The 27,882-nt window shown below is 38.1% G+C and overlaps 1 protein-coding gene across 3 annotated transcripts; it reads right to left on the bottom strand.

Annotated features, from left to right (window-relative positions):
- Nucleotides 1-15,706: 15,706 nt before the first annotated feature.
- Nucleotides 15,707-26,485, bottom strand: LOC306988641 (bactericidal permeability-increasing protein-like). Of its 3 annotated transcripts, none has more exons than XM_079593733.1 (8): nt 26,402-26,485; nt 20,392-20,504; nt 18,000-18,096; nt 17,767-17,877; nt 16,788-16,934; nt 16,493-16,553; nt 16,344-16,404; nt 15,707-16,228 (listed from the first exon to the last, which is right to left on the bottom strand). In XM_079593733.1, the coding sequence occupies exons 2-8, from the start codon at nt 20,492-20,494 to the stop codon at nt 16,113-16,115; spliced, it is 696 nt and encodes a 231-aa protein (XP_079449859.1). In that variant the 5' UTR covers nt 20,495-20,504; nt 26,402-26,485; the 3' UTR covers nt 15,707-16,112. The 3 variants fall into 3 exon arrangements, with proteins under 3 accessions (XP_079449859.1, XP_079449860.1, XP_079449861.1); XM_079593734.1 differs by having other exon boundaries at nt 15,708-16,228; nt 18,000-18,090; XM_079593735.1 differs by lacking the exon at nt 16,493-16,553 and having other exon boundaries at nt 16,093-16,228.
- Nucleotides 26,486-27,882: the final 1,397 nt, after the last annotated feature.

Genomic DNA, 27,882 nt, shown 5'->3' with positions numbered 1-27,882 from the left:
TCTTTATAGCCTCAATGTCCTCTTTGACATCCTTTGTCTTTTGGATAGTCTCAAAAATATAATTAATGGAAAGTCACACAAACCTTCGGCAATACTGAAAGTATTAGAAACTAAGTATGTACAACTTATCATTGGACTTTGAAATTTAACCTTGATTGATGAAATCGTTCTTTTTACTTACCTTCAAGTACCGTGTAGACAAGTACTTGTGCAGGTTTCTTTTATTTCGCTCATTCCATCCTCTGGCATGCAATGGGATCATATCTACTCGTGCTGTAATGATGAAAGGATTAAATGTGCTTTTCTAGTGGTTAGTCACCAAGTATGATGAATGAAAGAAAACAATAAAAAAGCAAGCGGTTTTAACAATTATAATGCTACCAAAGCACAATACATGAGAACTGTAAAAAAAGGACCACTCGCCAGCCTTACTCGTGTATTTTGTAGTTAGAGCCACACGGGACAAAAAGCTGTTTACTTGTTCAACTTCTTCACCAATTGTTGTGCCTGCCCCTGTTTGGTTTTTGCCACCCCACTGCACCTACAGCATACACACCAGATGTCCAAAATAAAAAAATTAAGTTCAAGGACGTCAAAATGGTAAAGGACTAACCATATTGATAGAGAATATACATTTACCTCACATTTTGTAGAGTGCCCATTTGCATGCAAAACTCGGAGAAATGGCTTCATCTGAGTTAAGTTTTGCATTTCTGGTAATGCTTGAGCCACCTTTTGCAGATAAGGCCAATATCGACACATTATGTCAGTGCAGAAGAACTTGCAGTTTGCTTTTGTGGCCAGTTCATATTGCAGAAACAGAGGGTATGCAAATATCTCCCCCCTAAACATGTTCAGACCTCTAAGCAATATGCATTGTCTGCAAACTGCCACCTCTAGGCCCTCTTTATCACATTTGGTGTTTGTCATTTTAGAGGTCTCCCTGGCTGCAGCCAATGTTGATGTTCCACAGATGCCTTTTCACAGTGTTTCACCTGTAACACAGTGTCTCAGTGTATAAAATATATACAAACTAAATCCTGATTCACTGTGTACTTTTGTATCCCAAGTCTTTTGACAAACATCTTACTGGATTGGTCTTCTCACAAACACAATCAAATGTTGCTACATCTTTGTCATTGGCCAGAAAAACTCAATCAAAAAATGGTTGTTCCTCTGCCCTACATAAATAAAATATATTAATAAAAAATAAAAAAAATCACATGTTTGTTTTTCCTGATTAAAAAAATACAAAAATAATAACTTGCTATGTGTACTGTGCTAGACTAACTGAGACTTGTTACAGCACTTGTATACTGTTGCCCTCTTGTTGGTCTGATTGCTTATGAAAGCTTTAGCATAAGTTCTGCCAGGAAGACTCAATTGTTACGTCACTTATCATATTCTCATCTATCCAATCATATTCTTATACTCGTGGTATAAAAGATTGGTACTTACACAGGTCTGAGTTTGCAGATGCAGACGCTCCATTCACCTCCACCCTCCCCACCAACACCAAGACGGTCTCTTCCCTCCATCCACCCCACCACCACCAGGACGGTCTCTTCCCTCCATCCACCCCACCACCACCAGGACGGTCTCTTCCCTCCATCCACCCCACCACCACCAGGACGGTCTCTTCCCTCCATCCACCCCACCACCACCAGGACGGTCTCTTCCCTCCATCCACCCCACCACCACCAGGACGGTCTCTTCCCTCCATCCACCCCACCACCACCAGGACGGTCTCTTCCCTCCATCCACCCACCCCACCACCACCACCAGGACGGTCTCTTCCCTCCATCCACCCCACCACCACCAGGACGGTCTCTTCCCTCCATCCACCCCACCACCACCAGGACGGTCTCTTCCCTCCATCCACCCCACCACCACCAGGATGGTCTCTTCCCTCCATCCACCCCACCACCACCAGGATGGTCTCTTCCCATACCTCACAGGGGGTCGGCTGCGCCCCTGCCTTCGTCTTCAGGCAAGATATGCAGAGTCCGGACCCTCGGATTGTAAGCTACGGACGGGGCCTGCCTACACCAAAGAACTTGATTGCTTGCTGGGCTTTTAATAAATGTTTAATTGTCACAGTATTTATTCTCCTGAGTCTTTCTGGTAGAACTATTGTTCTTCTCATTTGTAAGTCTCTTTGGATAAAAGCGTCTGCTAAATGATTAAATGTAAATGTAATAATATACCCCTTTGTTTTGTTAAATCAATATAATTTTCTGTTTCCATCTGCAGACACAGCAACTGTATCTGCGGTGCAAGCCGGGCTAGAGAAGTGATCAATGCCGCAGAGATATTCTCTTTCATGACGACAATATGTCCATTCAAGGAAAGCTTTTAGGACGACGTTGCCACAAATGTTACCACTCTGGAATTATGAAAATTTGAATACAGTGACATGCCAGTAAGACTTGCATAAATGCTGAAAGCAAATGACTTTCCAAGTCTTACCCTTCCAAATTGTTGTGAGCGCTGTTGTAACATTTTCACAAATGCTTGTCTTGAAAGGAGGTGCAGTGATCTTCAGGTCCTCAAACAATGTGAAAAGGTCAACCTGGTATATGGTTTGAAACCCGACAGTGCCTGGCCAGTAACCACTACAGGTCCACCACCTCAGGTGTCCATGATGCAAGACATGTTCTTCAATTTATAACTGTCAGGAAGATGTCATAGCGACCTGCACAGATTTCAATGGAAAATAAATAAATGGTAAACACACATTGATAGATACTCTTCAGACACCTGTTTGCAGGTTAAGCCAACAGACAAATACAATGCAAAACATTGCAAGTCATACCATTTACAGATGAGTACAACTGATCGTCCAGCTACAACAGACAGGTTTTGAGGGTGACAATCACAAATTTTGTCAGGTTGTGTAATGGGCAGCAAACACGCTCGATGAAAGGAAATATATATTAACTATAAAAAAAGAAATAAATAACAACATGGTATTACGCTTTCAAGTACTTCTTACCTTGCTCATTGTAGCACCATCGCCAGATGTTGATAGATAAAGCATACATGTTCTATTTTGTTGACTTATTGCAGGACTAAAAGGTTTCTTGACATTTTGCTAAACTCAGACAAACACAGACTGTGTGATTTAATGCATTCCAAATTGTCTTCTCACCTTTTGCCAGAAACATTAACGTTTGCTGAATGCTTTTAGCTGATTCTGTGCTTAGATAAAGTGAAGTATCCGGGGGCTTTAATTTAATTTATCGTGGGGTGAGGACGTACACCCCGCGTCTGTTTTATTTCACGGGGACGCCCCGCAGTGAAATTTCCTTTCATGTATTGTTCTAAAGCCAAACGCACAAACACAGACATATGTTTTACACCGTGTGAGGTCAAAAAATCAATATAGTTATTTTAACATTAGCTAAACAATAGCGAATTTGGTATGGTTTTAAATCAGGAAATTAGACGAATTCGAATCTGTTTTGAGAAACAAATTATTATGCATTATGAAACATTTATTGAAGTGTAGAATAATGTCAGAATAAAACTCCGGCCCCTCCCCACGCGCGGAATGGGTATACCATCACAGACAAAGAGATCTTGGCGCCAACAGGGTCCCACTCGTGATTGGCTCCCAGACTCAGAATGGGCGTGCTCCGGTTTCATTCATATTTCGAGACGCAAGCCAAGAAGTTTGTTCCTCATCGTTCCAGCTTCTTCGTCTTCCGCTCTTCAATTCTAGTTTACCACTCTAGTCTCTCTAACTCTTAGCTTTAACTCAACTTCAAGAGAGCCTTGCTCTCCGTTTACTTTCCGTTTCTAAGACTAAGTCTTTATTTTTATACAAGTTTAAAGCTACTTCCTTGATCCAGCGTTTTAACGAACGAAAGCTTAGCGTTTCCACCCTGCGTCAAAACGACCACGTGACGCCACCCGGAAGCCCGCGAGGTTCCAAAAAGAAACAACACGAGCACCAGACGACTTTTCCAACGACAACACAGTAGGCTAATTCTGATCTGATCTTTGAAACAAAGCTAGTTAAGGTTGTCTGAGCATCCTCTGGTCTCTTGATTATTGAAAGTATTCCTTAAACCGTGTAATCTCTCTCTCTCTCTCTCTCTCATCTCGCTCATATCTCTCTCTCTCTCTCTCCATCTCTTGGTTAATCTCGTGTTACTATATATATACACGCTACGTAATCGTTTTATAATCATTTGTTTTGTTTATGCATATTGTTATACTCCTGATCGTGTAACCTACGTACTTTTAAAGTGTCTCTTATTAAACTTCATTTTAATCTTCGTCTGAATTTGTGTTCTATGAATCCATAATCTGAAATCCCTGAAAATCAGATCTTCTATGCTACCTTCTTAAAAACGCTCTACCATACTTTTAAACATTGCATAGTTTAAATATTTCCGATCCGATCACTTGGGAGGTAAATTCTCTCCATTATGGCCAGATGGATGTGATTTTGCTTGCCAAGAGCTAGACGGATCGAAGTGTTGAGGTAAATATTATATGTATACGCCTTAGTGCTTAAGAGTTGTATTTCCAAGTACGACTGATTAAGATCATTCATTTTCTCTGTATGAATATTGTCCGGAGTGATCCGGATACATATTCTTATGGTCAAAACGGTATAAGCCCATATTTGGGAACCATTTTAGAGCGTATGCAAATAATATTCATCAAAACCATGATTATTTAATTTCCCATTTGAGTGCTAATTTCCCCAATTTATACTCAAAGTCAGTATTGCTACATCATATATGACATTTTGGTCACTGAGGTCTTGAGGTCTTCACTTCCTGAAGGGTTTGACGTCCATGGTTAAGGTGGGAATCTTTATTGATGAGGTTTCTTTTCCTAGGAAGCAGTGCTCAAATTATACCATGAGCTTCGGGGGTACAGCTATTTCGACTGGTGACACAGAGCTTCAGGAACTGCGTGAGCTTTTAGCTAGCTAGCCAGCTAGACTATGACTTCATTATAGATGAGAGAAACACTATGAACAACCAAATTAAGACAGTTCTGAAAACCTGTTTAGATGACGAGCTGCTCATAACATTTACCACAATGCATGATGATATACATGAAAGTCAAAACCATAGGCAGAGATTCAAGTTGATTCAGCCATTTTACTCTTAATTTTTCGCTGACACACCAGCACCTGTGCCTGTACCCGGTAGTACGTTTTGACAGCTAGTGATATCAAATAACCATAGCAAAGAACACAGTCTGAACATACCAGAGAAATGGTACAGCCCAATGGGGAGTGAGGGTTTGAAAATCGTATTTCATTAGATTATTTCCTGAATTGTTGGTATGTGATGGAAATATTGCATTTAAATACATAAGATTTTGGATAGGCTAACATTATATTTTATGACATTTTTTCTTAATTTTTAAAACCAATACATTTATAAGACAATGCATTTACAATCTGAAACCAAATCAGCATATTTCAGCAAGGGAACTGTCACCATGTTGCTATATAAACCATAGAAACTCCCGGCAAAGTAGGCTCACAAAGCCAAGAGCAACAATTGTTAGAGCTTGTTGTGCTTGGCTAGCGTATAGCGTAGCGTAAATATATGTAGTAATACGCACTCATATGCAATCATGGCTATGGCACAAGTTGGTGCTACAAGGAAAGACTAACCTGCTGTTCCTTGATAGGCTTAAAAAACATCACTCTTCTTCCTCTAATTGATGTGGCTGGTACCTGTAAGCACATGTAAAATTGTTTGGTGATGTAAGGCATTTGGCTACACAGAGTTTCTTACTGTACAAACAAAATTAACACCATGTTGTGCATACATTTTATTTGTACACGCCGTATTCTGGCAAAACACACACTAAATTGGTCGACAGTTTCATGGGATCTGTAGTTCTTAAGGTATAGGCCTAGCCCCAGTTTGACCTCTACATTGTTCTACATTTGTTTGCACATATTTGTTGAATGTGTGTATGTGCAAATATATATCGTTCAGACAGTACAGGGTTAGCTCACTAATGTTATCCACCTAACATTAACTAAAAAACATATTACAGGATACGTAATTGAAGGGCATTGGTTTCAGAGCGCTCACACATGATTCTAATGTCACATTTCCAGCAAACATATCCCTAAAAAATAACTTAGCAAGCGCTAGCTCACTGGCTACAAACATACCTACTTTGCCGGGGTTCTGGAAATGTATGCGGATGTAACTTTATGAACTTCAGCTAAATCACCCAGGCATTCACTTATCTACTGTCGTCATGATCGTCATGGTTCTAACAATACTGTACATTTACCATGTACATGGTTCTAACAATACATTTACCATTACAGCAAACATGATTCAGTAAACCAACATGTACCACTTAACATTTATCACTAAAATAACACAGTTTTAGGATAATGGGATAGACTAGCCTATATGGCTGCCTTTATTGATTTACTAATAAAAAACTAATACTAAATTAAATTTAAAACTAATAGAATATTATAATGAAAATCTAATGAGTAAACAGTCTAGTCTATATTATAACCTTATCTGCAAGACCCATATCAGCATTGCTTAAAATGACTGTTAATTTAGCATGCATATTAATAGAACAGTATAATATAGAGTTAACTATATCGGCTAAAACTATTCTTACCAGAGTAAGGCTGTGCTGTGGGATTTGAAGTTCTGTTTGTGCATTTATCAGCTCTTTCTTTTTCTTCCAGCTCTGAGAGAAAGCGCTCACTATGGTCCAACATAGACCAAGAGCTCGGCCGGTTCGGGCAGCGTCACTGTTTACACCGCTGGTAACAGCCGATGCAAATTATGTCCAAAACAATCTAGCCACGGCCATCCTAATTGCCTTACTGCAGCAACAATGTTCATTATCGGTAGTGATACACGACAGCTTCTTTTCCTCCAGACCCCAGTCGTGCAGCCCTACCTGCAGGCGTTCGGACAGGTGTTCTGCTGTGTGGCTTTCAGGCGTGTGGCTGGTTTCCAAACACCTGGATTTCAGTGACCAGTCTTTTGCGAGGTAGTGAACGGTCAGGCTCATCTATGGGGTCATATTCACGCTTGACCACATATCTGTTGTCAGCGCAAAATGACTGATTTCCTGGAGTTCTCTTTGCCAGTCATCCTTTACCTTATTATACAAGGCCGGAACAGCTGTTTGTGAGAAGTACTTTCTCCCAGGCAACTCGTAGTGTTTGTCGAAAGTATTCAACATTTTTTTAAATGAACTTTTTTCCACTGTCCAAAAGGGTACCATTCCTAACACCAAACATCGAGTCACACTATCTGTTAGTACTCTCCATTTGTCGCTGTCTTTTTTATATTTCGTCGCCTTGGAAAATGTCTCTGCCATATAGGGCTGCAACAACGAATCGATAAAATCTATAAAAATCGATTATCAAAATAGTTGGCAACGAATTTCATTATCAATTCATTGTCGCGCGACGCGGAGATGTTAAAAAAAAGAGCTATGAGGCGCCGGAGTCCGGACTGGACAAAAGCGAAGCGAACTCCGCGAGCGACACTGCGCTTGAGACACGTGTGTTTGCACGCGAGTGTGTCTGCACGCGCAAGAGAGACCGAGTGTGTCCGAGATACTTGCATACTTTTGATGCTGCTATGACTGAACTGTTTTTGCACTAAAATGCCATTTGCACACTTCTATGACCGAAACTGTCTTTCCACTATCATGTCTCTTGCAGACTTAATTTAAATGTCTATTTTATTGATGTCTATATATAGCGATAGTTATATAGTTTTTAGCTATGTCTAGTTTTTTTTACTTTAGTCTAGTTTTTAACTACATGTTTTTGTCTTCACCGTGGGATGGAGGGAAACGTAATTTCGATTGCTTTGTATGTCTGGAACATGTGAAGAATCGACAATAAAGCTGACTTTGACTTTGAGAGCGCGCGATATAGAGTGAGTATTATGGCAAGCCATGAGGGTCAGAAATACGCCATAGATTAATCGCGTTTAAAGCCAAACTCCGTCAAATACGGCGTTTTAAACCGTATCGGACGCCGTAAAATACGGCGTTGTAATTACAAACGCCGTAAAAGACGCGCGAAATACGTCAATGACGCCGTATTTGACGGCGTTTTAGTGTACATGGAAAGCGCCGCTTTTTACGCCGCTCATCTCACCATATGACGCCGTAAAAAACGCCATTTTGGTTGCACAGAGCGCGCGTTATTTTACGGCGTTTTGCTTGTATTATAATGAGCCACGCCCACTGATTTCCACAGCCACTAAGTTTGAACTAATCTCCCAATCAATGATGAACTGAGTCAGACCAGACCAATTCAGCACGGATCATCATTATAGCAAAGGATCATTCAAATCTGTGAATGTTTGTGTGTGTGTGTGTGTGTGTGTGTGTGTGTGTGTGTGTGTGTGTGTGTGTGTGTGTGTGTGTGTGTGTGTGTGTGTGTGTGTGTGTGTGTGTGTGTGTGTGTGTATGAATATACTGTTATATTATCTGTGAGTATAGATAATATAGATTTTAATAGCTTGATGCGTTGTTGCATTGTAAAAAGTTTCGGTGCATAGAACGGACCGATCCACGATCGCTCTCCATGGTTCTGACCAAAGAATAGCGCTTTGGAATCTCCCTACGCATCATACGCATCTTGCTGGCGTTGTCTCTTAAAAGTGCGCTACGAAGACACAAGATATAGCCTAACTTAACTAAAGGTATACCATTGCTAGGCGTCTTCAGGGCTATTATCCACTCGCGAGGCAGAGGCGCTGGCACCCTAGCAACGGCGCTGTTCGCCGAGAAAGATATGACATGGAGTGGGTAGACATGATTTTGACCACTTCATTGAGTTTTTTTTTTTTTTTTTTTTTTAGAAAGACTCTTTTTAAAAGATTTTCGTTTTGTATAAATTGTATCTTAATTTTGATCAATGTTTTTATCAACCAATTACCTGTATTTAATGAATAAGAAGCAAATATAGGCCTATAGCAGACAATGTAAGGCGGCGGCACAATCACTTGCATTGCAGTGAACTGAAGGGCGCCGAAACTCAGCTTGTGGCTCACAGATTTGAGAAATATAACTATATCTATTATAGAAAGCTTGAAATGGCTCACAGGCTCATCAAGATTTTCTGGTTTTCCGTTGCCATCTGGTTTAAACCCGAAATGTGCCCATATAGGCGATGTAACATTTTGTTTCGCAACGAGATCCATCGGTTTTAGCTACCTTACTTCACGAAGTTTTAATTTGAGCCGGAACATGGTTTCGTCACCTCCGACGTTGGATCCGGAACCTTTTTTATTGGATCCGGCACATCCTGTCACTATGGGGAATTAATCGCTTAAACTTTTTTTTAAATTCATATTTGTGTAGTGTTCAATGTTGTTATCGATAGAGATATGCAGATGGGGTATTATTTCATCCGCAACCGCATAACAAAACTCATCATCCGCACCAACGTTTTTTGACCAAATTTCAAAGCCGCACCTGCCTAGAAAGGATGTAGCAAAGATATTTATCGCTAATGCATGAGGCATAGGCATAGTTTCATTCATTTACGATGAGATGCGCCCTAGCCCATATTATATATATATATAATATAATTTTCCCCCTAGAATTTATATAATATAATATAATTTTCCTCCGGCCTAGAAAATCGCAACTTTTCATTTTCTGTCGGCCTATGCTAAGCTATGCTAAAAGTGCTACCTCCAGACCCGGAGATCGGCTGAATGGATTAAAAAATGGTAAAACTCAAAAAGTGGAGTGTTCCTTTAACTAGTCGAGGTTGCTGGCCGCTAGCTTGTTAGCAAAGTCCATGCAAAAGCACGAGCCACTAAGTCAGCAGTTAACTTAAAGGGCACCTATTATGGAATTTTGAAATTTACCTTTCATGTAGTGTGTAACATAGATCTAAGTGAACAAAAACATCCTGCAAAGTTTGAAATATGAAAGTGCACCGTATATAAAGTTATTGTCTTTCAAAAGTAAGAGTCGACTCTGAGTCATTTTTATGAATCGTTAGAAGACCGAAGCTTTTTCTCTGACTAGATGACGTCAACTTGTCAAGTTATTTGAATACGATACGCCCACTTATTGCTCTCCAAGGCCAGGGAAAACTTGAAAACATCAGGGCGACGAGACACTGTGTTCTGAAGTGCGACACAAAAGACAACTTTTTTAATCTGCCCAAGGAGGAGCATTTGAAGACTAAGTGGCTACAATTCACTATACCACAGAAGTATAGTCCGAGCCTTGTGCTTTGTTCGCGCCATTTTGAAGACGATTGCTTTTTAAATGCAATCAAACTTGGATTCGAAGGAAGGAATATTGAAGGAAGGTTCAGTTCCAAGTGTATTTGCATCAGCTTCCTCCTCCGTATCACAACACAACCTGTAAGTGTTATTAATCATTTTTGCTTTTATATTTTATGTAGCATGCTTAATAATTATTTTGTTTGTTGTGTAGGCTAAGCACCGTTTAGCTTCTAGGTCTCCAATGGCAATTGTATTGAGATGTGAAGTGTTTGTCGTTGTTTTCGGAGTTGTCTAAAGAATAGAGTAATACCTCGTAGTAACGTAAATCTGCATTTTTTGTGTGTAAAACGTTATGTTTATGCATCGGGCTAACGCAAACAAAGACTGATTGTGCTTTTACAATATGAACTCTGGGCTATCGCTAACATAACATTAAATTAGGGGAGAGTGGGGTAAGATGAGCCAGTTTTTACTTATGTGGATCTCAAGGCAAGGGAAATTGAGACAGAAGTACAATGAAGACATCCACTGTTAATTTGGGATGTTGCCTATAAACTGAAAATTAAAAAATGCACCTATGACAAAGAGCCTTGAAAATATGACCTCAGAAAAAAAAGTGTACATGTGAATCAACTTACCCCAGGTTAGGGGTAAGTTGATTCCAGTCAGTGGGTAAATTGAGCCGTCTGGGGGTAAATTGACCATCCTATCTTTCACTTTTTTATGCAAGCATAATAATAAAAAAGACTTGCCTCTTTAAAATAATAATTTAATAACACACTTACCTTTCTAAACAATGTTAACCCTCTGGGGTCTGAGGTGTTTTTGGGGCCCTTGGGATGTTTTGAAATGCCCTGACATTTGTGCTTTTTTCAGTTGCTTATACACATATTAATGGCAAAGGTGGAAATGCACTATTTAGCACAAAACAGGGCTACCATAATATGTGAGCAACATGTATGTACATGTTTGTATTTTTGAGAGAATAATGTTTATGCATGGTTATTAAAAAAATAAAATCTTCTCCCCAAATGTGTCACTCATATAAAGCAAATAATTTAAAGAGAAGGCTTATATTGACCTTTTAAGATTTAGCTTACATCTACCTTGTAAATATATGTTTTGCTATTTTATTAAAAAGATTACAATTACAACAACAGTTACAATTTCAACAATATTTCAAGTGTACTCTTTCTTTGTAAAAAATAAATTATAGGCCTACATTTTAGTATATGTATTAATTTATTTGAATATAGCCTACATTGGAACAAATAGGCTACTATAGTAACATCTTAGTTGATGACTTTATTTTGACAAAAAAAAAATACTGTGTGTGTATATATATATATATATATATATATATATATATATATATATATATATATATATATATATATATAATATAGGCTATATATATTGTATATATAGGCATATGAGCAGAAATTGCTAACCTTATTTGATGTAGCAGTAGTCTATTTTTAAAAAACTTTATAATTTATCCAAAACTAGTCAACAAAATATTGTCTTTCATATTTCGGCCGACTGTAGGCTATCGTTTTTATGAAATATTAGGGCATATAAATGTTAATTGCAGTTTAATATGTTGCTTATACAAAGACATTTTATTTCAACACATTTCAGTCGATTTTCTCCATTTCAAAAAGGTTGAACCACTGGTTCAATTTACCCCACATCATCTGGCTCACTTTGCCCCATAGTCACCATTTTTGGTAAAAACGACCTAGCTTAGCAATTCAGGATAACCTTTAGCTTAATGATTCACATGGTTTTAAATGTTGTCAAATCACTAACATGTACCATACACAACTTTAGACCTAGATCAATTTGCTGTGGCAAAACGGCTAATATACCTGAAATGCAGAAAATTTACTTTATCAAGCAAAAAAGGTGTTTTTGTGGAAAAGACAACTTCCCTTTTGTCCCATGTGCTTCACATCTTCACAGCAACATATAAATGATGGAGCCTTTCAAAATGTATGGTCCCATGACACCAAATGTGCATAGTTGCCTAGAAACAGGGGGTGGGTCAACTTACCCACTGGCTCATTTTACCCCACTCTCCCCTATTTATCTTATTTTTCGTTTTTTACTACAAACTATAAAGCAGTGGACTATAATCATTATTATAACACAATTTAATTGATAAAAGCATCATTTGTACTCCGTGTTAAAAATAAGTATTATCTATGTAAACACTGCTGGGTCATCTGACCAATCAACGCAGATTAGCGTCGCGCAAAGGAGGGGTTTGAAAAAACGAGTCGTTGAACGAATCATTTGGGAGTCGGTGAGCAAATCAGGTAAAAATAAATGCATATTATACGAAAACAAAAGTGTTTTTTGTCATTGCATGCATGTAAAACTGTTGTTGGGGACTCCCACAACAATATTAGGAACATTTTAAATGTCATAATAGGTGCCCTTTAAACATATTTCTGTCTTCTTGTGCTGAGTAGTCCACTCAAACAGACAGAACTATCACCATTAAAACAGTATAAGATTCAGTATAAGATTCAGAGTCCTGGTTGAACACTTTCATTAAATTTTTTTTTCTTCTTATTCGTTCGTCGCTCTCTCTCAACTCCCTCGTTTCATACGCAGGGCTCTCAAGTTTTGAAGACAGGCAAGAGTGACTAAAAGACTGAAATGAGTGACTGTCACGCTCAATGCTTCTTCACGTTTCTCTCCACTCACTTTCTTGTCTTTTGAACTCAAATGTGATTGGCTTTCAAGGGTAACTAAACCCTAAAACAATTTTTTTTGTGTGTTAATGATCTGTAAGATTAGTGCTGTTCATTGATTCGATGCCTACTCACGAACCAGTTCTTTGTGTTTCGACAGCCAAAGAACCGGTTGTCAGTCAGGAAAATTGGTTCCAAAGCGGCACCAACTCTTTGCTGGACTAGAACCATTCTTTTACCACGTCATGTTATGTCGGGGGCTGGGGGCGGGGTTATTGTGACCAACAACACGACGGGAAAGGTTGTGACTGTCATTGCTAAAAACACAGCACTAGTAGAAAGATAGTACAAGGATTGAAGAAAAGAATCGCCAGGAGAAACATTTGCAGAAAGTCGATGTAGTCCACCATTGTAATTGTTATGCTTGAAGTTGGGAAATAGTAGCTAGTTCCGCATGTTTTCAACCCGCCCATAGAGGGTGGGATCTCACTCACAGAATGTACAAATAGTGTCAGCCATCTTTTTTTGGAAGCTAAGCTAACAGGCTCTTATTCTGTAAAGAAAGCTGAGTAGTAGGGGTTACCATACATCCTTTTTCCCGGACATGTCCGGCCGTCGAGATCGTCCAAAATGTCCTTTTGTTTCAATCTAACTGAATTTATTCCGATTGGTGAATCTGAATGTAGTGTTTACATGAACGCTAAACAAGTGATCGGTTGATGTGCGTTTTAGCATTGCTAAGAAAATTCCCGCTCCTCCGTGAGAGAAAGCCTATGAGACCGGTGCGTCTCACAGGTGTCGCTCATCAGTAATCACGCTACCGGCCTCGCGTCGTTCTCCCCCGGCCCCTTAGCCTTGTCCTGCTCGCCACAGTAAACATAATGAATGGCGACTGTAGAACGCAAAAGCCGAATCCCGGATATTTTGGACCAATGCCGGACAATCCCGGGCAGACTTGTCACGGAGACTCACGATAAAACGGCGTCTTTTAAGTTTTGAGTCAACTAGTAGCCTAGCCTAGTTGTTTAACTGCGCTCTTACCGATAGGCGTGGCTTGAGAGTGGCCTTGTAGGGCAGTGAAGCAAGTGCATTCTGGGAGTTGTTGTCTTTCATCCACATGAGACAAAAAAAAAATTCTGGCTTATCTCAGTCTAGAAGGCTTCAAATTCAAAAATAATTTCACATTTCTTTTACATGAATGACCCATTTTAATTACACATTCATCTTTACAGAGGTGAAGTATCCCTTGAATGACAGTAGGTATGTTTACACCAGTGGTTCTCAACTCCAGTCCTGGGGACTCATTGTGCCAATGCGACTGTCATGTAAACAGCCAGATCGGATTTTCTGAGGCAATAGGCTAAGTCTCCGAGGTTTAATGACAAGAGCAATCTCGACGTGCATCTGCAAAAGGGAATGTGGACAAACGTTGACACAACATATCAAAGGTTGGCTTGCTCATCCTAAAATTTAGGACCCACTGCTCTTCGTTAAAGCCTGCCACGATCTCATGAAAGTGCATATCTATAGCACAAATTGTATTTATTGTGCCGTTTATAACTGTCATCTGGCCTGTCAAGTGATACACACTTTATGGCGTGTAATACGCACGCACTCCACACCCCTAATCCTACCCAAGGGGTTTACAGTGCGTATCATATACATGCAAAAACACTAGTTTAAGTGCACTTGTGCCTTGGGCTTTAGACAGTGTGCTTAAAACAATAAAATAGGGCCCCGAGTGTGTCCGAGAGCGAGCAACATTGCGCGAGAGAGACAAAGTGTGTCCGAGCATTATATAGTTTTTATCAATAAATTACACATTTCAGCATTAGAATAATCTCTGTAGCATATTGGTATCATCTGCAACGTTTGAATTAGTTTACTTATAAAATAAAACCCGAAAATAATCTGCAGGGAACATTCCCAGAAAACATCTTTGTTTGACCGGTTGCAAACACATATGCGGCAAACACGCCTAGAATTTGGCTTAAATAATCTCTAATGATGACGTTCTCTGTAGGTTATAAAAACAAAAACCCAAAATATTATATTTTATTCTTTTTTTGTTTGTTTTTGGTACATTGCAGTATTATATTGAGAGCACTTCTTGTTAAACTGTTTACTTTTGTGAGGAAGAAAATACTTCAAGTAGGCTACAGGATGTCTACCAGTTGTGAAGTTGTGTGACAGTTTTATGCACTACAAAGAGTGTATGTATATTTTTATTATTATAATTTATTCATTTTTGGCACATTTCTTAAGAAGCATGATTTATTTTTAGACTTATTTGTTGGCCAGTTGTGGTCTGTGCAATAAATATAAAAAGTTCTAAACCATATATTGAGTTTTATTGTATAGTAATGATAATATTAACAATATATATTGAATTGAATAGCTGTCTCTTACATTGTCCCACAGCAACATTAAAATAGTGTAGATTAGTGTACAATGTGTTATAATGATAATGTATTTTATCAAGTGTCCATTTCATTAATTTAACATATTTAATATTGGGGGCAAGTTATTTGACATATTTGATTTTTAAGTAACTCAATAGTTGATTTCACAGATAATTAGTTACTTTTATAATGATGTAATTCAGTTTCTAACTCAGTTAATATTTGTGAGAAGTAACTAGTAACTATAACTAATTACTTTTTTAAAGTAACATGCCCAACACTGCTAGTATGTAGTTAACCCTGGACACAGCTTTGCGGTAACAATTGATTCATAAACCAAGTTATTAATTTCAGAGTAAGTCAGAATAAATCCAAATGTAACAATTTATTATTAGTCAGGTAAATGTATCATGCCAATTACATAATCAGGTCAAAGATAATCAATACAATAAAATCCAATGCTCAGAGATAAAGAGTAAAAGATGCATTCCTGACATTAGATCAAATACATGAGCGTCCAGTTACTGACTGATCCGACTACAAAATCACACTGAGCCTCTTGCAACATCTCTTTAAATAATCAGCCCAAGACAGAAACCTCTTTCAAATGGAAACATGTGCTAACAATGGGAATTTGCATTAATCACAGTCTTTCGAGTTTACACCTTTTGTGGGCAGGATTTAATTTGCATCTCTAAACTCCTAAAAGCTTTATGAGCTTTTGCTTTGCTTCTGTGGGGATGAGCCCGTTGTACCAGTCGAGCTGAGATATTTTAATATCGTCGTTGAGTCCATCCTTCCAGGCTTACCAAACTTAGCTCAATGCTGTCACTAGAGATGACAGCAGGCTCCATGGAGAAGTCAAATCCAGAAAGTGTACGTATATCGTCTAAAATTAAACGGTCACAACAGAAAGAAAAATTATTTTGAATGTCATGAATGCTGTCATGAATTGATTTTTGTAATCATCGCAGTCAGTGGTTAATAGTGTTTATTCATAGCACCATGTAATGTTGCCAGCCGGGGGTTCAAATCAGCAAGACTGGTTGTCATCATGGAGCAGATCTGAAACAGCAGATAGTTAATATTGACATGGGATGAGACTCTTGGTTTCTGTAAGTTGTGAACAGTGAATGTTCAGTGATTGTCTCACATAATTGTCAAGATAGCTGGGGAAACGTGAATTAAGCCCAGAAAGTAGAGCAGACACCAGTCTGTAAATACAATATTTTAAAGTGTTTAGTTCTCATGAGCTGTAGTTTGTTTAAAATTCTATGACACACACTCTGGGAACCTAATCCAGTAAAAAATGGGTTTCCTTTTAAATGTTATGTGATATTTGCAAAACATACAACCCAATGGATAAACATATATTTGATTATTGAACATACAAATCCTGATTTAGCCAGTTATTAGCCAGCTGCTATTTGTGATGTGAACAAAATTACCTGAGAGGGTCGAATCTGAAACGTCCAATTTCTGTTTTACATTTTTTTATGTTGAGTTTTAGGTTGCCAGCTCCATCAACATCGAGTGCAACAGTGGCACTAATGGCCAGTGTATCCACCTCCACGTTAAACGATATCATGAATATTCTGTGGAATAGAGTTCAGGGCATTATTTCCTCTTCAGAAGCCTCATTTAACTCACTGTGTATTATCCTCTATATGTGTCTTTCCACAGACTTGTTGAGGCTGCTCTGAACAGGCACTGTGTTGGCTCCAGATACTTGAAAAGACATATTCACATTAAAGCCACTTTTTCATTGTAAAGATCAATGCAAATAAGTTGTATATAGTCTCTGAACCACCAGGTTCAGAAGTAAGTTTAATACTAGTATATTTTGTAGTTGATGTATCCTGCACATAACCAAAATGGCATGCAGTTATTTTTTAAGGGTATTAAAACGTATTACACTGGGAGTGCTAAAACCCTGCAAATAACACTGTAAAAAAAATGTAACCTCTCCAAGTCAAAATATTCTAGTGACTGGTCACATCAACATTTTTAAATTGGCCCAAGTGAAATTCTGTAAAATAAATTGAATTAATTGTTGCAATAGTCTGTTAACATTGGCTCAATGAGAAATAATATGTCAGACTAATTGAAAAATGTAGATGTTATCAGTCACTAGAAAATTTTGACTTGGGGATGTATTTTTTTTTTTACAGTGAGGGAGACATTCAAAAACTGTTGCACCTGCCATATTTACCATTTTCTTTTTTTCCATCTGTTTAACTAAGCAAACAAATATTTGCACATTATTTAGTTTTGCGTCATCCAAAAGTGATTTGTATCCCCTTTGTCTGTTTATGTTTTTATTAAAAATAGAATTGTGTGAAGAATTGTGTGAATAATTTTGTTAATACTATTATTTTTTCTATTGATTTCTTTGATGGAAATTTGTGATATTAACATATTACTAACCCTGTTCCCAGGTTTCCAGTCACTTGAATGTTGGCACTCTTAATTGCTAAATCGACTCCAGCAGGAAGAAACTTCTGCACTGAGTTAAGTTCATTGATATGAATCTGCAGTCTGTCAAGAAAATATATACATTTTAATATAAAATATACATTTATACAGTATAAAATTCAATGAAGTAATATAAAATATACATTTTATTTAGCAGGAGGACATTGTTGGAACACTGGTCTCACCTTGTAACAGACGGATTGAAGAGCACTGGAAGAGTTTGGTCTGGAATAACATTGTTGTGGATAAGCTGTTTGAACTTCTCAATAGCCTTACCTGCAACTGTCAAAACAAACAAACGTTTGTACTGCTTATACTTAAAGAGGAGGGTTTTGGATCTGTTCCTTTCTTTTTTTTATGACATGAAAGATGCAAACCCATCAGGGATCTATATTCAATGAAAATGTGTAGCCTACATGTGATCTCCATGTCCATGTAGTGATTTGATTTGATTTTTGAACCATATATGTGACCCTGGATCACAAAACCAGTCGCACGGGTATATTTGTGGCAAAAGCCAACGATGCATTGTATGTGTCAAAATGATCGATTTTTCTTTTGTGCCAAAAATCATTCGGATATGAAGTAAAGATCATGTTCCATAAAGATATTTTGTAAATGTATACTGTAAATATATAAAACATTTATTTTTGTGAGTGAATGCAGCACAATCGTGAACATTAATGGACAAATTTAAAGGCAATTTGTCTATATTTTTTGCACCCTCACATTCCAGATTTTCAAATAGTTAAATTGTCCTATCCTAACAAAACCATACATCAATGGAAAGCTTATTTATTCATCTTTCAGTTGATGTATAAATCTCAATTTAAATAATTTTACCCATGTGACTGGTTTTGTGGTCCAGGGTCACATATTATAAAGATTTTAGTCACATGTTAGTCAGTCACAGGTCAAAAGTCAGTAAATGATGGTCAGTCACAAAATAGAATAAAAGTCCAAACGTTTTTATTTACAGTAAAAAAAAAAAAAAAAAAAAACGCATATGGACCCATATAACATGGCAGAGCTACTCCCTTCTCTATTTACTCATGGGAGATTTTAATAGTCATTTATTGTCCATCATATGGGGTAGTATCCACGGCAACACTAAATGAATAAGAATCGAAGATGTTATAGTAAATGATGCTCCATGTCTACTAATTGATGTGTCAAATTCTTATTTACACCGAGGGGACATACCAAACAACTGATTTAACAATCTCTCAACCTTAGATATTCTTAGACCTTTCATGGCATGACCGCAGTTGAAATGACCATTTTCCAATTATTATAACCATTAAAGTAGAGGAGAAGAATCAAGCATACCAAAAAAGGTCAATTAAAAACAGAGGATAATTCATATGCAATTAAAAACTTGCTTATATCAATAGCTAATACAGTTGCAAGAACGTCTTCAAATTGAAAATGCAGACAGCTTCCATGGTTTGATGACAAATGCAAAGAAGCTGTTAAAGTGTAGAAAAAAACCCCTTAATGATTGCAAACCAATACATTTTCAACCAGTATAACAAAACAAAACTTTGAACAATTATTTAACCTGGTTGTCAAGGCAACATTTCTCATTTCATTTAGTTTAGTACTAAAATAACTAAAACTGAAAAAAAAACTTTAATTAAATAAATAAACCAATACAAAAATTTACGTATAAGCCAGCAGCCCTTCGCGGACGACTGCTGGCCACCCAAAACAAATAAAATGCAACATAAAATCAGGCCTGTTCCTCTCTCGATCACCACTGTTGATGCTCCTCCTTTTATGCTTCCTCTCCTCCGTGAGAGATACGAGACACGTCTCGGTTATTATCAATCACGCCACCGGCCTCGCGCCGTCCTCCCACGGCCCTCGACCTCATCTTGCTCACCACATACCCCCATCGCCCCTCGCAGGCCGCGCGTACCCACGTTGGGGGGCGGCTCGACGCTCCTCCGCCTCCTGGCGGACGGCGATGGCTCCTCCGGTCGAGGGCAACCGGCAGTGAGTCTCCAGTTCCCTGCTCCGCCCCCATCATGGCCAACGGCAACAGGCTCCGACCCACAGTGAACAGGAGCGACTCCTCCGCTCCCTCCCGGACGGCAGCTACCCCTCCTCGACCCAGGAGCATGGCAGCGAGCTCTCCGTCCCACCTGATCTTCCATCGCTCCGGCACCATCGCCTCGGGCAGCAATGGGTGGCCATTGCTCCCTCGTGCTGCCCGACCTCCTAAGCACCGCGATCCCCCTCAGCAGCGAGGGCACTCCGACAGCGTGTCCCTCCTTCCTCCCGGGTTTCGGCACCAGTGTAACGAGGTTTGTTGTTATGGGAAGAAGGAGGCGGGAACCGGCGAACATTCAAAGACTTTAAATAAATAAATAAACCAAAAATGAAAGTATAAGCCAGCAGTCGTCAGCTTCCCCTCGCTTCCGTCCGCTTCCCTCCCCTCGACCTCTTCGTGCTCGCCACAGTTACATTGTTCTAATTAAATTATAAGAACACAGTGACATAGCCCTCTGCCAAAATCTTTCAGATTTATTTGAAAAATCAATGGACAACAGTTATATTTTCACTCACACTTACCTATATCAAGTCCCCTCTGGGTTAGTTTGACTTTAACTCCAGAATTTTCACCTGTAGCCACTGGGACCAGAGTCACCAGCACTATAGTACACCAATAGAACATCCTCACAGACCTATAAGAGAGACACATTGGTATTTGGTCAAAAAAAAAATTTTTTTTTCCTTTGACAGGATACAAAACATAAGTAATATTTCTCAGTCTAACTGTTTTCTCTTGAAATCATCTGCTGACTTGTTCTTTGCATTCCACCATGTAACATTGTTTCGATGTGGGGACAAGACAATGGTGAAAAATTTGTTGTCAAAAGTTGCAGAGAAAAAATGATCAGCTCGGAGTAGCGATTATTGTAAATAGAAATTGATCAAATATTTGAAAAGTGGAAATAAAGTGCATAATGGGCATTTAATAGTGGGAATAAAGTGTTTAACGAGTAGGATATGGAGTAGGTGTAGGGGAGGTAGCCTACAAGTATTGTCCCAAAAAGCAGCACCCGTTTATGATTTTAATAAATATAATAAAATACACTGGATATGTTGTTATTATTGCATACTGTTGTATAATATATTACAATAAACTGAGGATGCAAATAGTGTCTGCCACTATTTGCACTAAATAGCATCTAACAACTATCAAAGTCAAATAGCATCTAACTACATTTGACCTTTCTTGATATATGTGTAACCCTTTTCTTAACCCTAGGGGCATATTTAAATGTTTCCCACCTTATATAAACCACCTTTTCAGAGGGCTTTCACACTGGCCACATTTGCTGCGGTCCGAGTCTGAGCGTGATTGTTCCCGGCTTTCACATTCATGTGAATTGTGCCTCAGGTAGTCTCGGGTGCGGTACCCCAGTGTTCACCCGGGTCTGCATGACAGCTTTCACATCAGCACTTTTTTCATGCAAACTGTTCCCTGTTTCGAACTAAACTGCCAGTGTGAAAGCACCCTCGGTCTCAGTGAGCTCTAGGGGTGGAAGGCAAGTCTAAACTAAAAAAAAAAAACGTATAAATGTGTGCGGGGAGGCCCAGCCCACAGCATCACACAGCTCTTGGAGAGAGGCTTCCACTAGTAAGGCCTTAGAGGTCGCCATACCCCTCGAAGAGTGAGCTCTAACCAGCAGAGCTAAAGGCAACCCATGCACCTTATATGCTGTAGAGATTGCTTCGACAATCCACCTACTGATCATATGTTTGGAAGCTGGGGACCCCTTTTTGGGTGACCCGAAGCATACCAGCAGCTGGTCAGACTTCCTCCACTAGGAAGATCTGAGGACATACATCTCAAGAGCCCTCACAGGGCAAAGTAAGGCAAGCCTCTCTTGGTCTGCCGACACATGTTGAGGAGGGAAAGCCTGTAAAACTATAGCTACATTAGTTGGTACTTTAGGTACATACCACAGTCTCAGGTGTAAGAAGGATTTGACCCCACCTGGGGCAAACTCTAAGCAGGAGAAGGCAACTGACAGGGCCTTTAGGGAGGGTAATAGCCAAAAGGAATGCCATTTTGAGCGTTACCAATTTATCAGAGCGAAAGTCGATTGGTTTGAAAGGAGCCAGTGACCACCCTTCCAGAACCATAATGTTGTGTTGGCTTAAAATGTCATGCTGGGTTAATATGCTCTGCCCACTAGGGGTCGCTACTATCCTGGAGTGTTGAGGAAAAAGGAGTAGAATAAAAAGATGGAGTGTTGAGCTACTGAACGCTTGTTACTACTGCATTTTTTATTTTTATTATTAATATTAATGTAAGATACAACACATGGTCAAATCCCAGACCGGGACATTCTCATAAACTGCAGGCCTTGTCCTCAAAATGCCACGCAGGAAACTAATAACCAAGTGGTGTCTCCCCAAACACCCATAGCTTAGTGGTGCGTGAATGGAAGTCAGCTGGGCGCCATGTAAATCTTAAGCATGAAGGGGGAAAGACCAACAGAAAAAACGGTCCTGTGACAGTCTACTACAGTCTACTAATAATCTAATGAGAGTTAGCCTAGTTGCAAAGTTACTTATAGTTAGTAGAAAGTAGAAAGTATCAAAAGTGGACTATCGAAATAAAGTGGAACCATTCGCTTTGGTACTATTTTCCCAAGTAAGGTGTACATTTTTCGAAACTCTTTTGTGCAAAAATCCAAACTGATCCCACTTTTAACGCAGATAATCATTCTTTCAAAACCCGATCTCACATTTGCATTAGTTATACACATTTCAGTCTACATAATCATTGTTTCAAACACAAGATTATTGTAATATGTAATGAGAACATTCGGTCTAATCACCGAAACACAACAGTATGATCTTCTTTCAATTTAGTACTTAACAATAAGTTCATTTAATAGCAAACAATGTAATATTCATCATCCTTATTTCTGAAATAATTACTGTGCTGGAACAAGTTTGTTGTAAAAGATCTCATATTTTGTTTAATTTGATAACAGATTTGTTTAATGTATGTTTTTATTTAATGTTATTCATGGCTTTAATTCTCCTGTTCACTTTATTTATAGTTTAGAGCTCCACCTAGTGGCAAGTTTTAAATTGCTTTAATTCTGCGAATTCCATTCTTCACGTGAATCAGGAAGTAGTGAGTGCTCCATGCTGGCAGCGGTAACAATGGCTCTCGTTAATCGCCACTTATCTCTGTAATCTTAAACCTTGCAACATCATCGCTTGTAAGTATTTATTGATTTGCATGGATGTTTATAATACTTGCATATAAATGTGAAGTGTTGAGTTATTAATAATTTTCCATAGCCATATTGTACTTGTATTCATTATTTGCATTACAAAATGTCATGTTTCATTGTAAGCATCACAGTATATTATCTGTGTATATATACATCTGGATGTTGCAATTGTTGTTAATTCCTTTACATTATTATTAATATTATTGAAATATGTTTATTTTGTTTTATTTAGTTTCACTACATACCCAAGACCATTAAACCTGTGGGCAAACAAACATACTGTCTTCAGAGTCATGTGAGGGAAGGGAGTTTATCTGACTGTCAATACACTAAAATGATGTTGAGGACAGTACAATTACAGTTTAACAGGCTACAGATGTCACATTAGAAAATGTAATCCATAATATTTGTAATAGTATCTATATTGTGTGTTATCAAAAGTTGATGACGTTATGATACTACCATGAGGTTTTGTTCTAGAACAGCGTTTGCTGGAAATACAGTAAATGTTCTCACTGTACCATACGACTGAATATATACTGTAGTTGACCTTTATAAGGGTCAGTTACAGTAATGTGGCAGTCTCTACCATGTTAATCTGTTTACAGTATCACATGGCATACTGTATTGTAAAATGCTGTATTTGATGTCATCTGTCTCCCTTCTACTGATGCATCTCCGATCAATTTGATGTTACACAGTCATTGACTGTTTCCTTTCCCTTGTACTCTATCCTGCTTTATGTTCACAAATTGCACATTTTAATTTAGTATGTTTAGTAATCAATTTATCTCGTTATCTTGGTGACCAAGGGGCTGGTCCCGTACCAGCAGGCGCAATGATATTACAAATTTAGTGCCGGTCACGTTGGAAGTTTCCGAGCTGTGGACTATTTTCAGGCGCTGCGTAATATCATTGTGCTGTGGGTAAGGCAGCAGTTCCTGGATTATTACGCAGGAATGAGAGTATAGTTCCTAGTCATATTGGCCTGGAAAATCGCAACTTTACATTTTCTGTCGGTCTTAGTACACGATGTAACTACAGAAGAGTCAAGTTTTAAATAGGAAAAATATCAAAACTCTTTGGTAATTATTTTGAGAGAGATGCTAACGGTCTAATCAGATTCAATGATCTATGCTAAGCTATGCTAAAAGTGCCACCGCCAGACCCGGAGATAGGCTGAATGGATTAGAAAACGGTAAAACTGTTTAACTCTGGGGGAGTTGGAAAATGAGCCTATTTCCAAAAAAAGTGGAGTGTTCCTTTAATGCACTAATCAATGTCATCAATGCCAGTTAAACTTTTTAAAAATCAGCCTTCACCATTTTTGACTGGGTCTGCCTTGGTTCTGAAGCATTGTTCTTGTCTGTCACACGTTTATTTGTACTATTTTTTCACGTTTTTGGTGTTTAATTGCATTGTTCTTCACTCATGTCTTTTCAAGATATATAAAAGTAAGAGCTAAGTAAATTCAGATATCTTAAAATATAATTATGACTAGTTGAAACTAAATTAGGGATCTTTAATTACCTTGGCGTATATGATGCGTCAATTGAAGATATCAATGACGCGATTATATCTTTAATGGAGTTTTGACTAGTCAAAATGTATTAGAGATATCTCAAATAAAATTTCCTACTATTGCAACTATAATTGCAGATATCTTTAACTATCATTCTGACCACTGATCTATATTAATGACTGGATTGCTCATAGCATTCTGAACGGCCAGCAGGAACACCGCAAGTGTTTGAGCGGCCATCTTACTATTCCCTACCGACAGAGGGAATCATTGACTTGCAGCCAAAACATTGACCTAAAATCACACGAATTGCAGCGTTTCAGTTGCACATGAATAGTTTTTGAGATATATGTATGTACATTAATTGATACTTCGAAAGTTATCTGTAATGTTTATGGTCTTTTCAGGCAGGATAAGCGATATATAGAAACCGTTAAGATGCGTGTCTACTGCACAAATTAGTTTTCTTTATGCAGGAATTTATGCAGGAAATATTAAGCAAGAACATGTATCTGGGATTATTTGCCGAATTTGATTTGAATATACATTAAATTGTACAATACATACCATCCCCTATTACTAAATTGCACTTTAGCTTACTATATTAAAAAGGTTTATCATGCATCATCTTGCTTTGAGCGACAACATGCTTGGAAATAAAGCTTCATGTCTTTAAATACATACGCAGTCAGCATCTTTTCCCTGAATAAGTTTTGAACCGTGTGTATTATTTCCTGATGTTTTTGTTTTTTTGTTGACCAACATCCACAGAGACTCTTGGAGATCTTAGAAACTTTACAAAAGCCAGAGGTCAGCTCAAATGCTTTACAAAGTAAAAAAAATTTAAGAAAAATAATTGTATCATTTGTAATATAAATGCTGAGGTGTCTCGTCTGTCAGCTGATCTGATATTTGCTACTGTAAGATGAAAATATATTTTAATAAGCAGGGGAAATTCCTGACTTTAAACAAATAATAATTTAAATGTTTAGGAAGTTTGCATTGTAAGAATGTACAGGGAGACTTCAGATAAAAATGCTGACTCATTAGGTAATACCTGTAGGTAAAATCAGATGATTTCCTAATGTGAGGGAATATTAGGGAATGCCAATATGGAGGCAATCCAGTAATTTATATAGATCAGTGATTCTGACTTGTCAAATTATAATTATGACTCGTTGAAATACAATTGTAACTATCTAAAATATATTTATGAATAGTCAAATCATAGTTTTATGTCAATTCCCCAAAGTGTTGTCATCCACGCAGTGAGAGTTCCCTCGAAAGGGAACTTCTTTTCAATGAAAATGTCAATGAACTTCCAAAGAGCGTATTCTCTATGCTTTAAAAAGTTAGTGAAAAGTAACTTTGCAATTACATGTCAACTACCACTCGTTGGAGTATTAGTGGACTTTCTGTCAGCTTATTCTACTAACCCCAACCTAACAGTCTACCAATAATCTAATGAGAGTTAGTTGACATGTAGTTGCAATGTTTCTTATAGTTAGTAGAATGTGGACTATTAAAATAAAGTGTAACCAGTTTATTATCTATCTGTGGTATGAGCAGAGACCATGTTATACTGTATAAGTTATACACCATGACCAGATGCAACAGTGCAGAATTTTTAAACAGATTAAAAAAAAAGAAAATTAACATTACCTAATATAACAAGCAACTGCCAAATAATTTAATTAATTTCAACCAAATCATTATTTTTATATTTACATTTATATATATATAACCAGTGTTACAACATTTCAAAATAAAATAGACACTGAAGAAAGCAAACCCATACCTGAGGAGACTTTCGAGGAGACTTCACTATGGAATGACAGCACCTATAAGAAAACTGTTGTCCTGCATGAATGTTGAAAGTCTTTTTATGGTCAGGGTGTAAGCACTGCTCCCATCTTCAGGTTTTTCATTATAGCCTAAACGGATCTTTGCACATTGCATATCTTTGCATATTTGCATGCTGTGTCTACAATCCATGTAAATCAAGTAATTTAACCTAAACGGTCATTGCTAAAAGTTTGTACAGGAGTAGGTGTAATTGGTTTGGTTGGTGAGATAAGCCCTGCTCCTGTCTTCATGTATTTTGTATTTCGGGTTTCAGTAGCTCAGTATATTATGAAGTGATCAAGTAAAAAAAAAAAGCTCATGAACACCTTATTTGTTAATGAAAAATATCTGCATTTTCACTTTTATATTTCTTTTTATATTAGATTTTTACATTGCTTTGGCGTAATTTTCACAAGCTATTGGTACATTTTCAAAACTCTTATTACTAATATCACAACTGATCATCAAAAGTGCACTTTTTCCAAACATTTCAGCATATTTTCAATTGTGTTAGTACAATACACAATATCACAAAGTATATTTTCACAACACAAAATAAGTGTTTAATCTAAATGTTTCATTCACAATAACTGCCTTTCATAAAGCTCTTACTATATATTTTTTTATTTGCATCTCTTCTCGTTCAGTTTAATACAATTGTCTATTATTTAATCCAATCAAACCTAATCAATTAATCATTTGGTACACCTATAGGTCGGTCAAAGATGAGACGACACCATTTTGGTGTCTGCATCAAACTAAATTTATAAAAATCATTGTATATACATTAAAAAAAAGTGTCTACTTTAATATTTCAAATAACATTTGTGAAAATAAAATTTCAACATGTAGGGAAAGTCTCGGTTACGTATGTAACCTTAGTTCCCTTAAAAAGGAAACGAGACCAGCGTTGAAACGCTGTGGGACGTTTATCAAGTATGGAATCAGTCCAATGGTGTGACGGAACGGGACATCATCGACCAGGAAACTAAACAAACGTGAACAAAACAATGTCAGCTTCTGAAGCAAGTCGATCACGGGCATGGCGGGAGTATGGCAGGGTGACACAGCGCCTCGTCCCCTTTTAAGGGAACTAAGGTTAGGCTACATACGTAACCGAGACATTCTCTCTCAAGGGAACTCGCGCTGCGTCAAAACGCTGTGGGAACACTAATACCCACGCCGCTATAAGAGCAAGTGTCCGTCTGTGTGAAATCAATGCGCACATTCAGACGAGAGCGCCTGCTCCCCTGGACTGGAGCCGAGGTCAAGGTCATAGAACCTCACAAATGTGTTCGGTGAGAATCAGCCTGCCACATCACAAACATCCTGACAGTAATGGTTTGGAAGCAGCCATACTCCTAGTAGAGTGTTGTGATGGAGAGTCTGAGACATTCGGATCCATTTGCAGTAATTTTATTGAAAGACACAATG

Source organism: Phoxinus phoxinus, assembly GCF_949152265.1.
Source record: "Phoxinus phoxinus genome assembly, chromosome: 20".
Lineage (NCBI taxonomy): Eukaryota > Metazoa > Chordata > Actinopteri > Cypriniformes > Leuciscidae > Phoxinus > Phoxinus phoxinus.
This window is presented reverse-complemented; position numbering and strand designations above follow the sequence as displayed.

What these genes read in the sequence shown, in the direction of transcription:
- LOC306988641 (XM_079593733.1), bottom strand. Translation starts at nt 20,494, where the DNA reads ATGTTCTATTGGTGTACTATAGTGCTGGTGACTCTGGTCCCAGTGGCT. An exon ending in CCAGAGGGGACTTGATATAG is followed by an intron (nt 18,097 to 20,391) that starts GTAAGTGTGAGT and finishes TTGTTTTGACAG; the next exon opens with TTGCAGGTAAGGCTATTGAG. An exon ending in CCAGCTATCTTGACAATTAT is followed by an intron (nt 16,405 to 16,492) that starts GTGAGACAATCA and finishes CTGCTGTTTCAG; the next exon opens with ATCTGCTCCATGATGACAAC.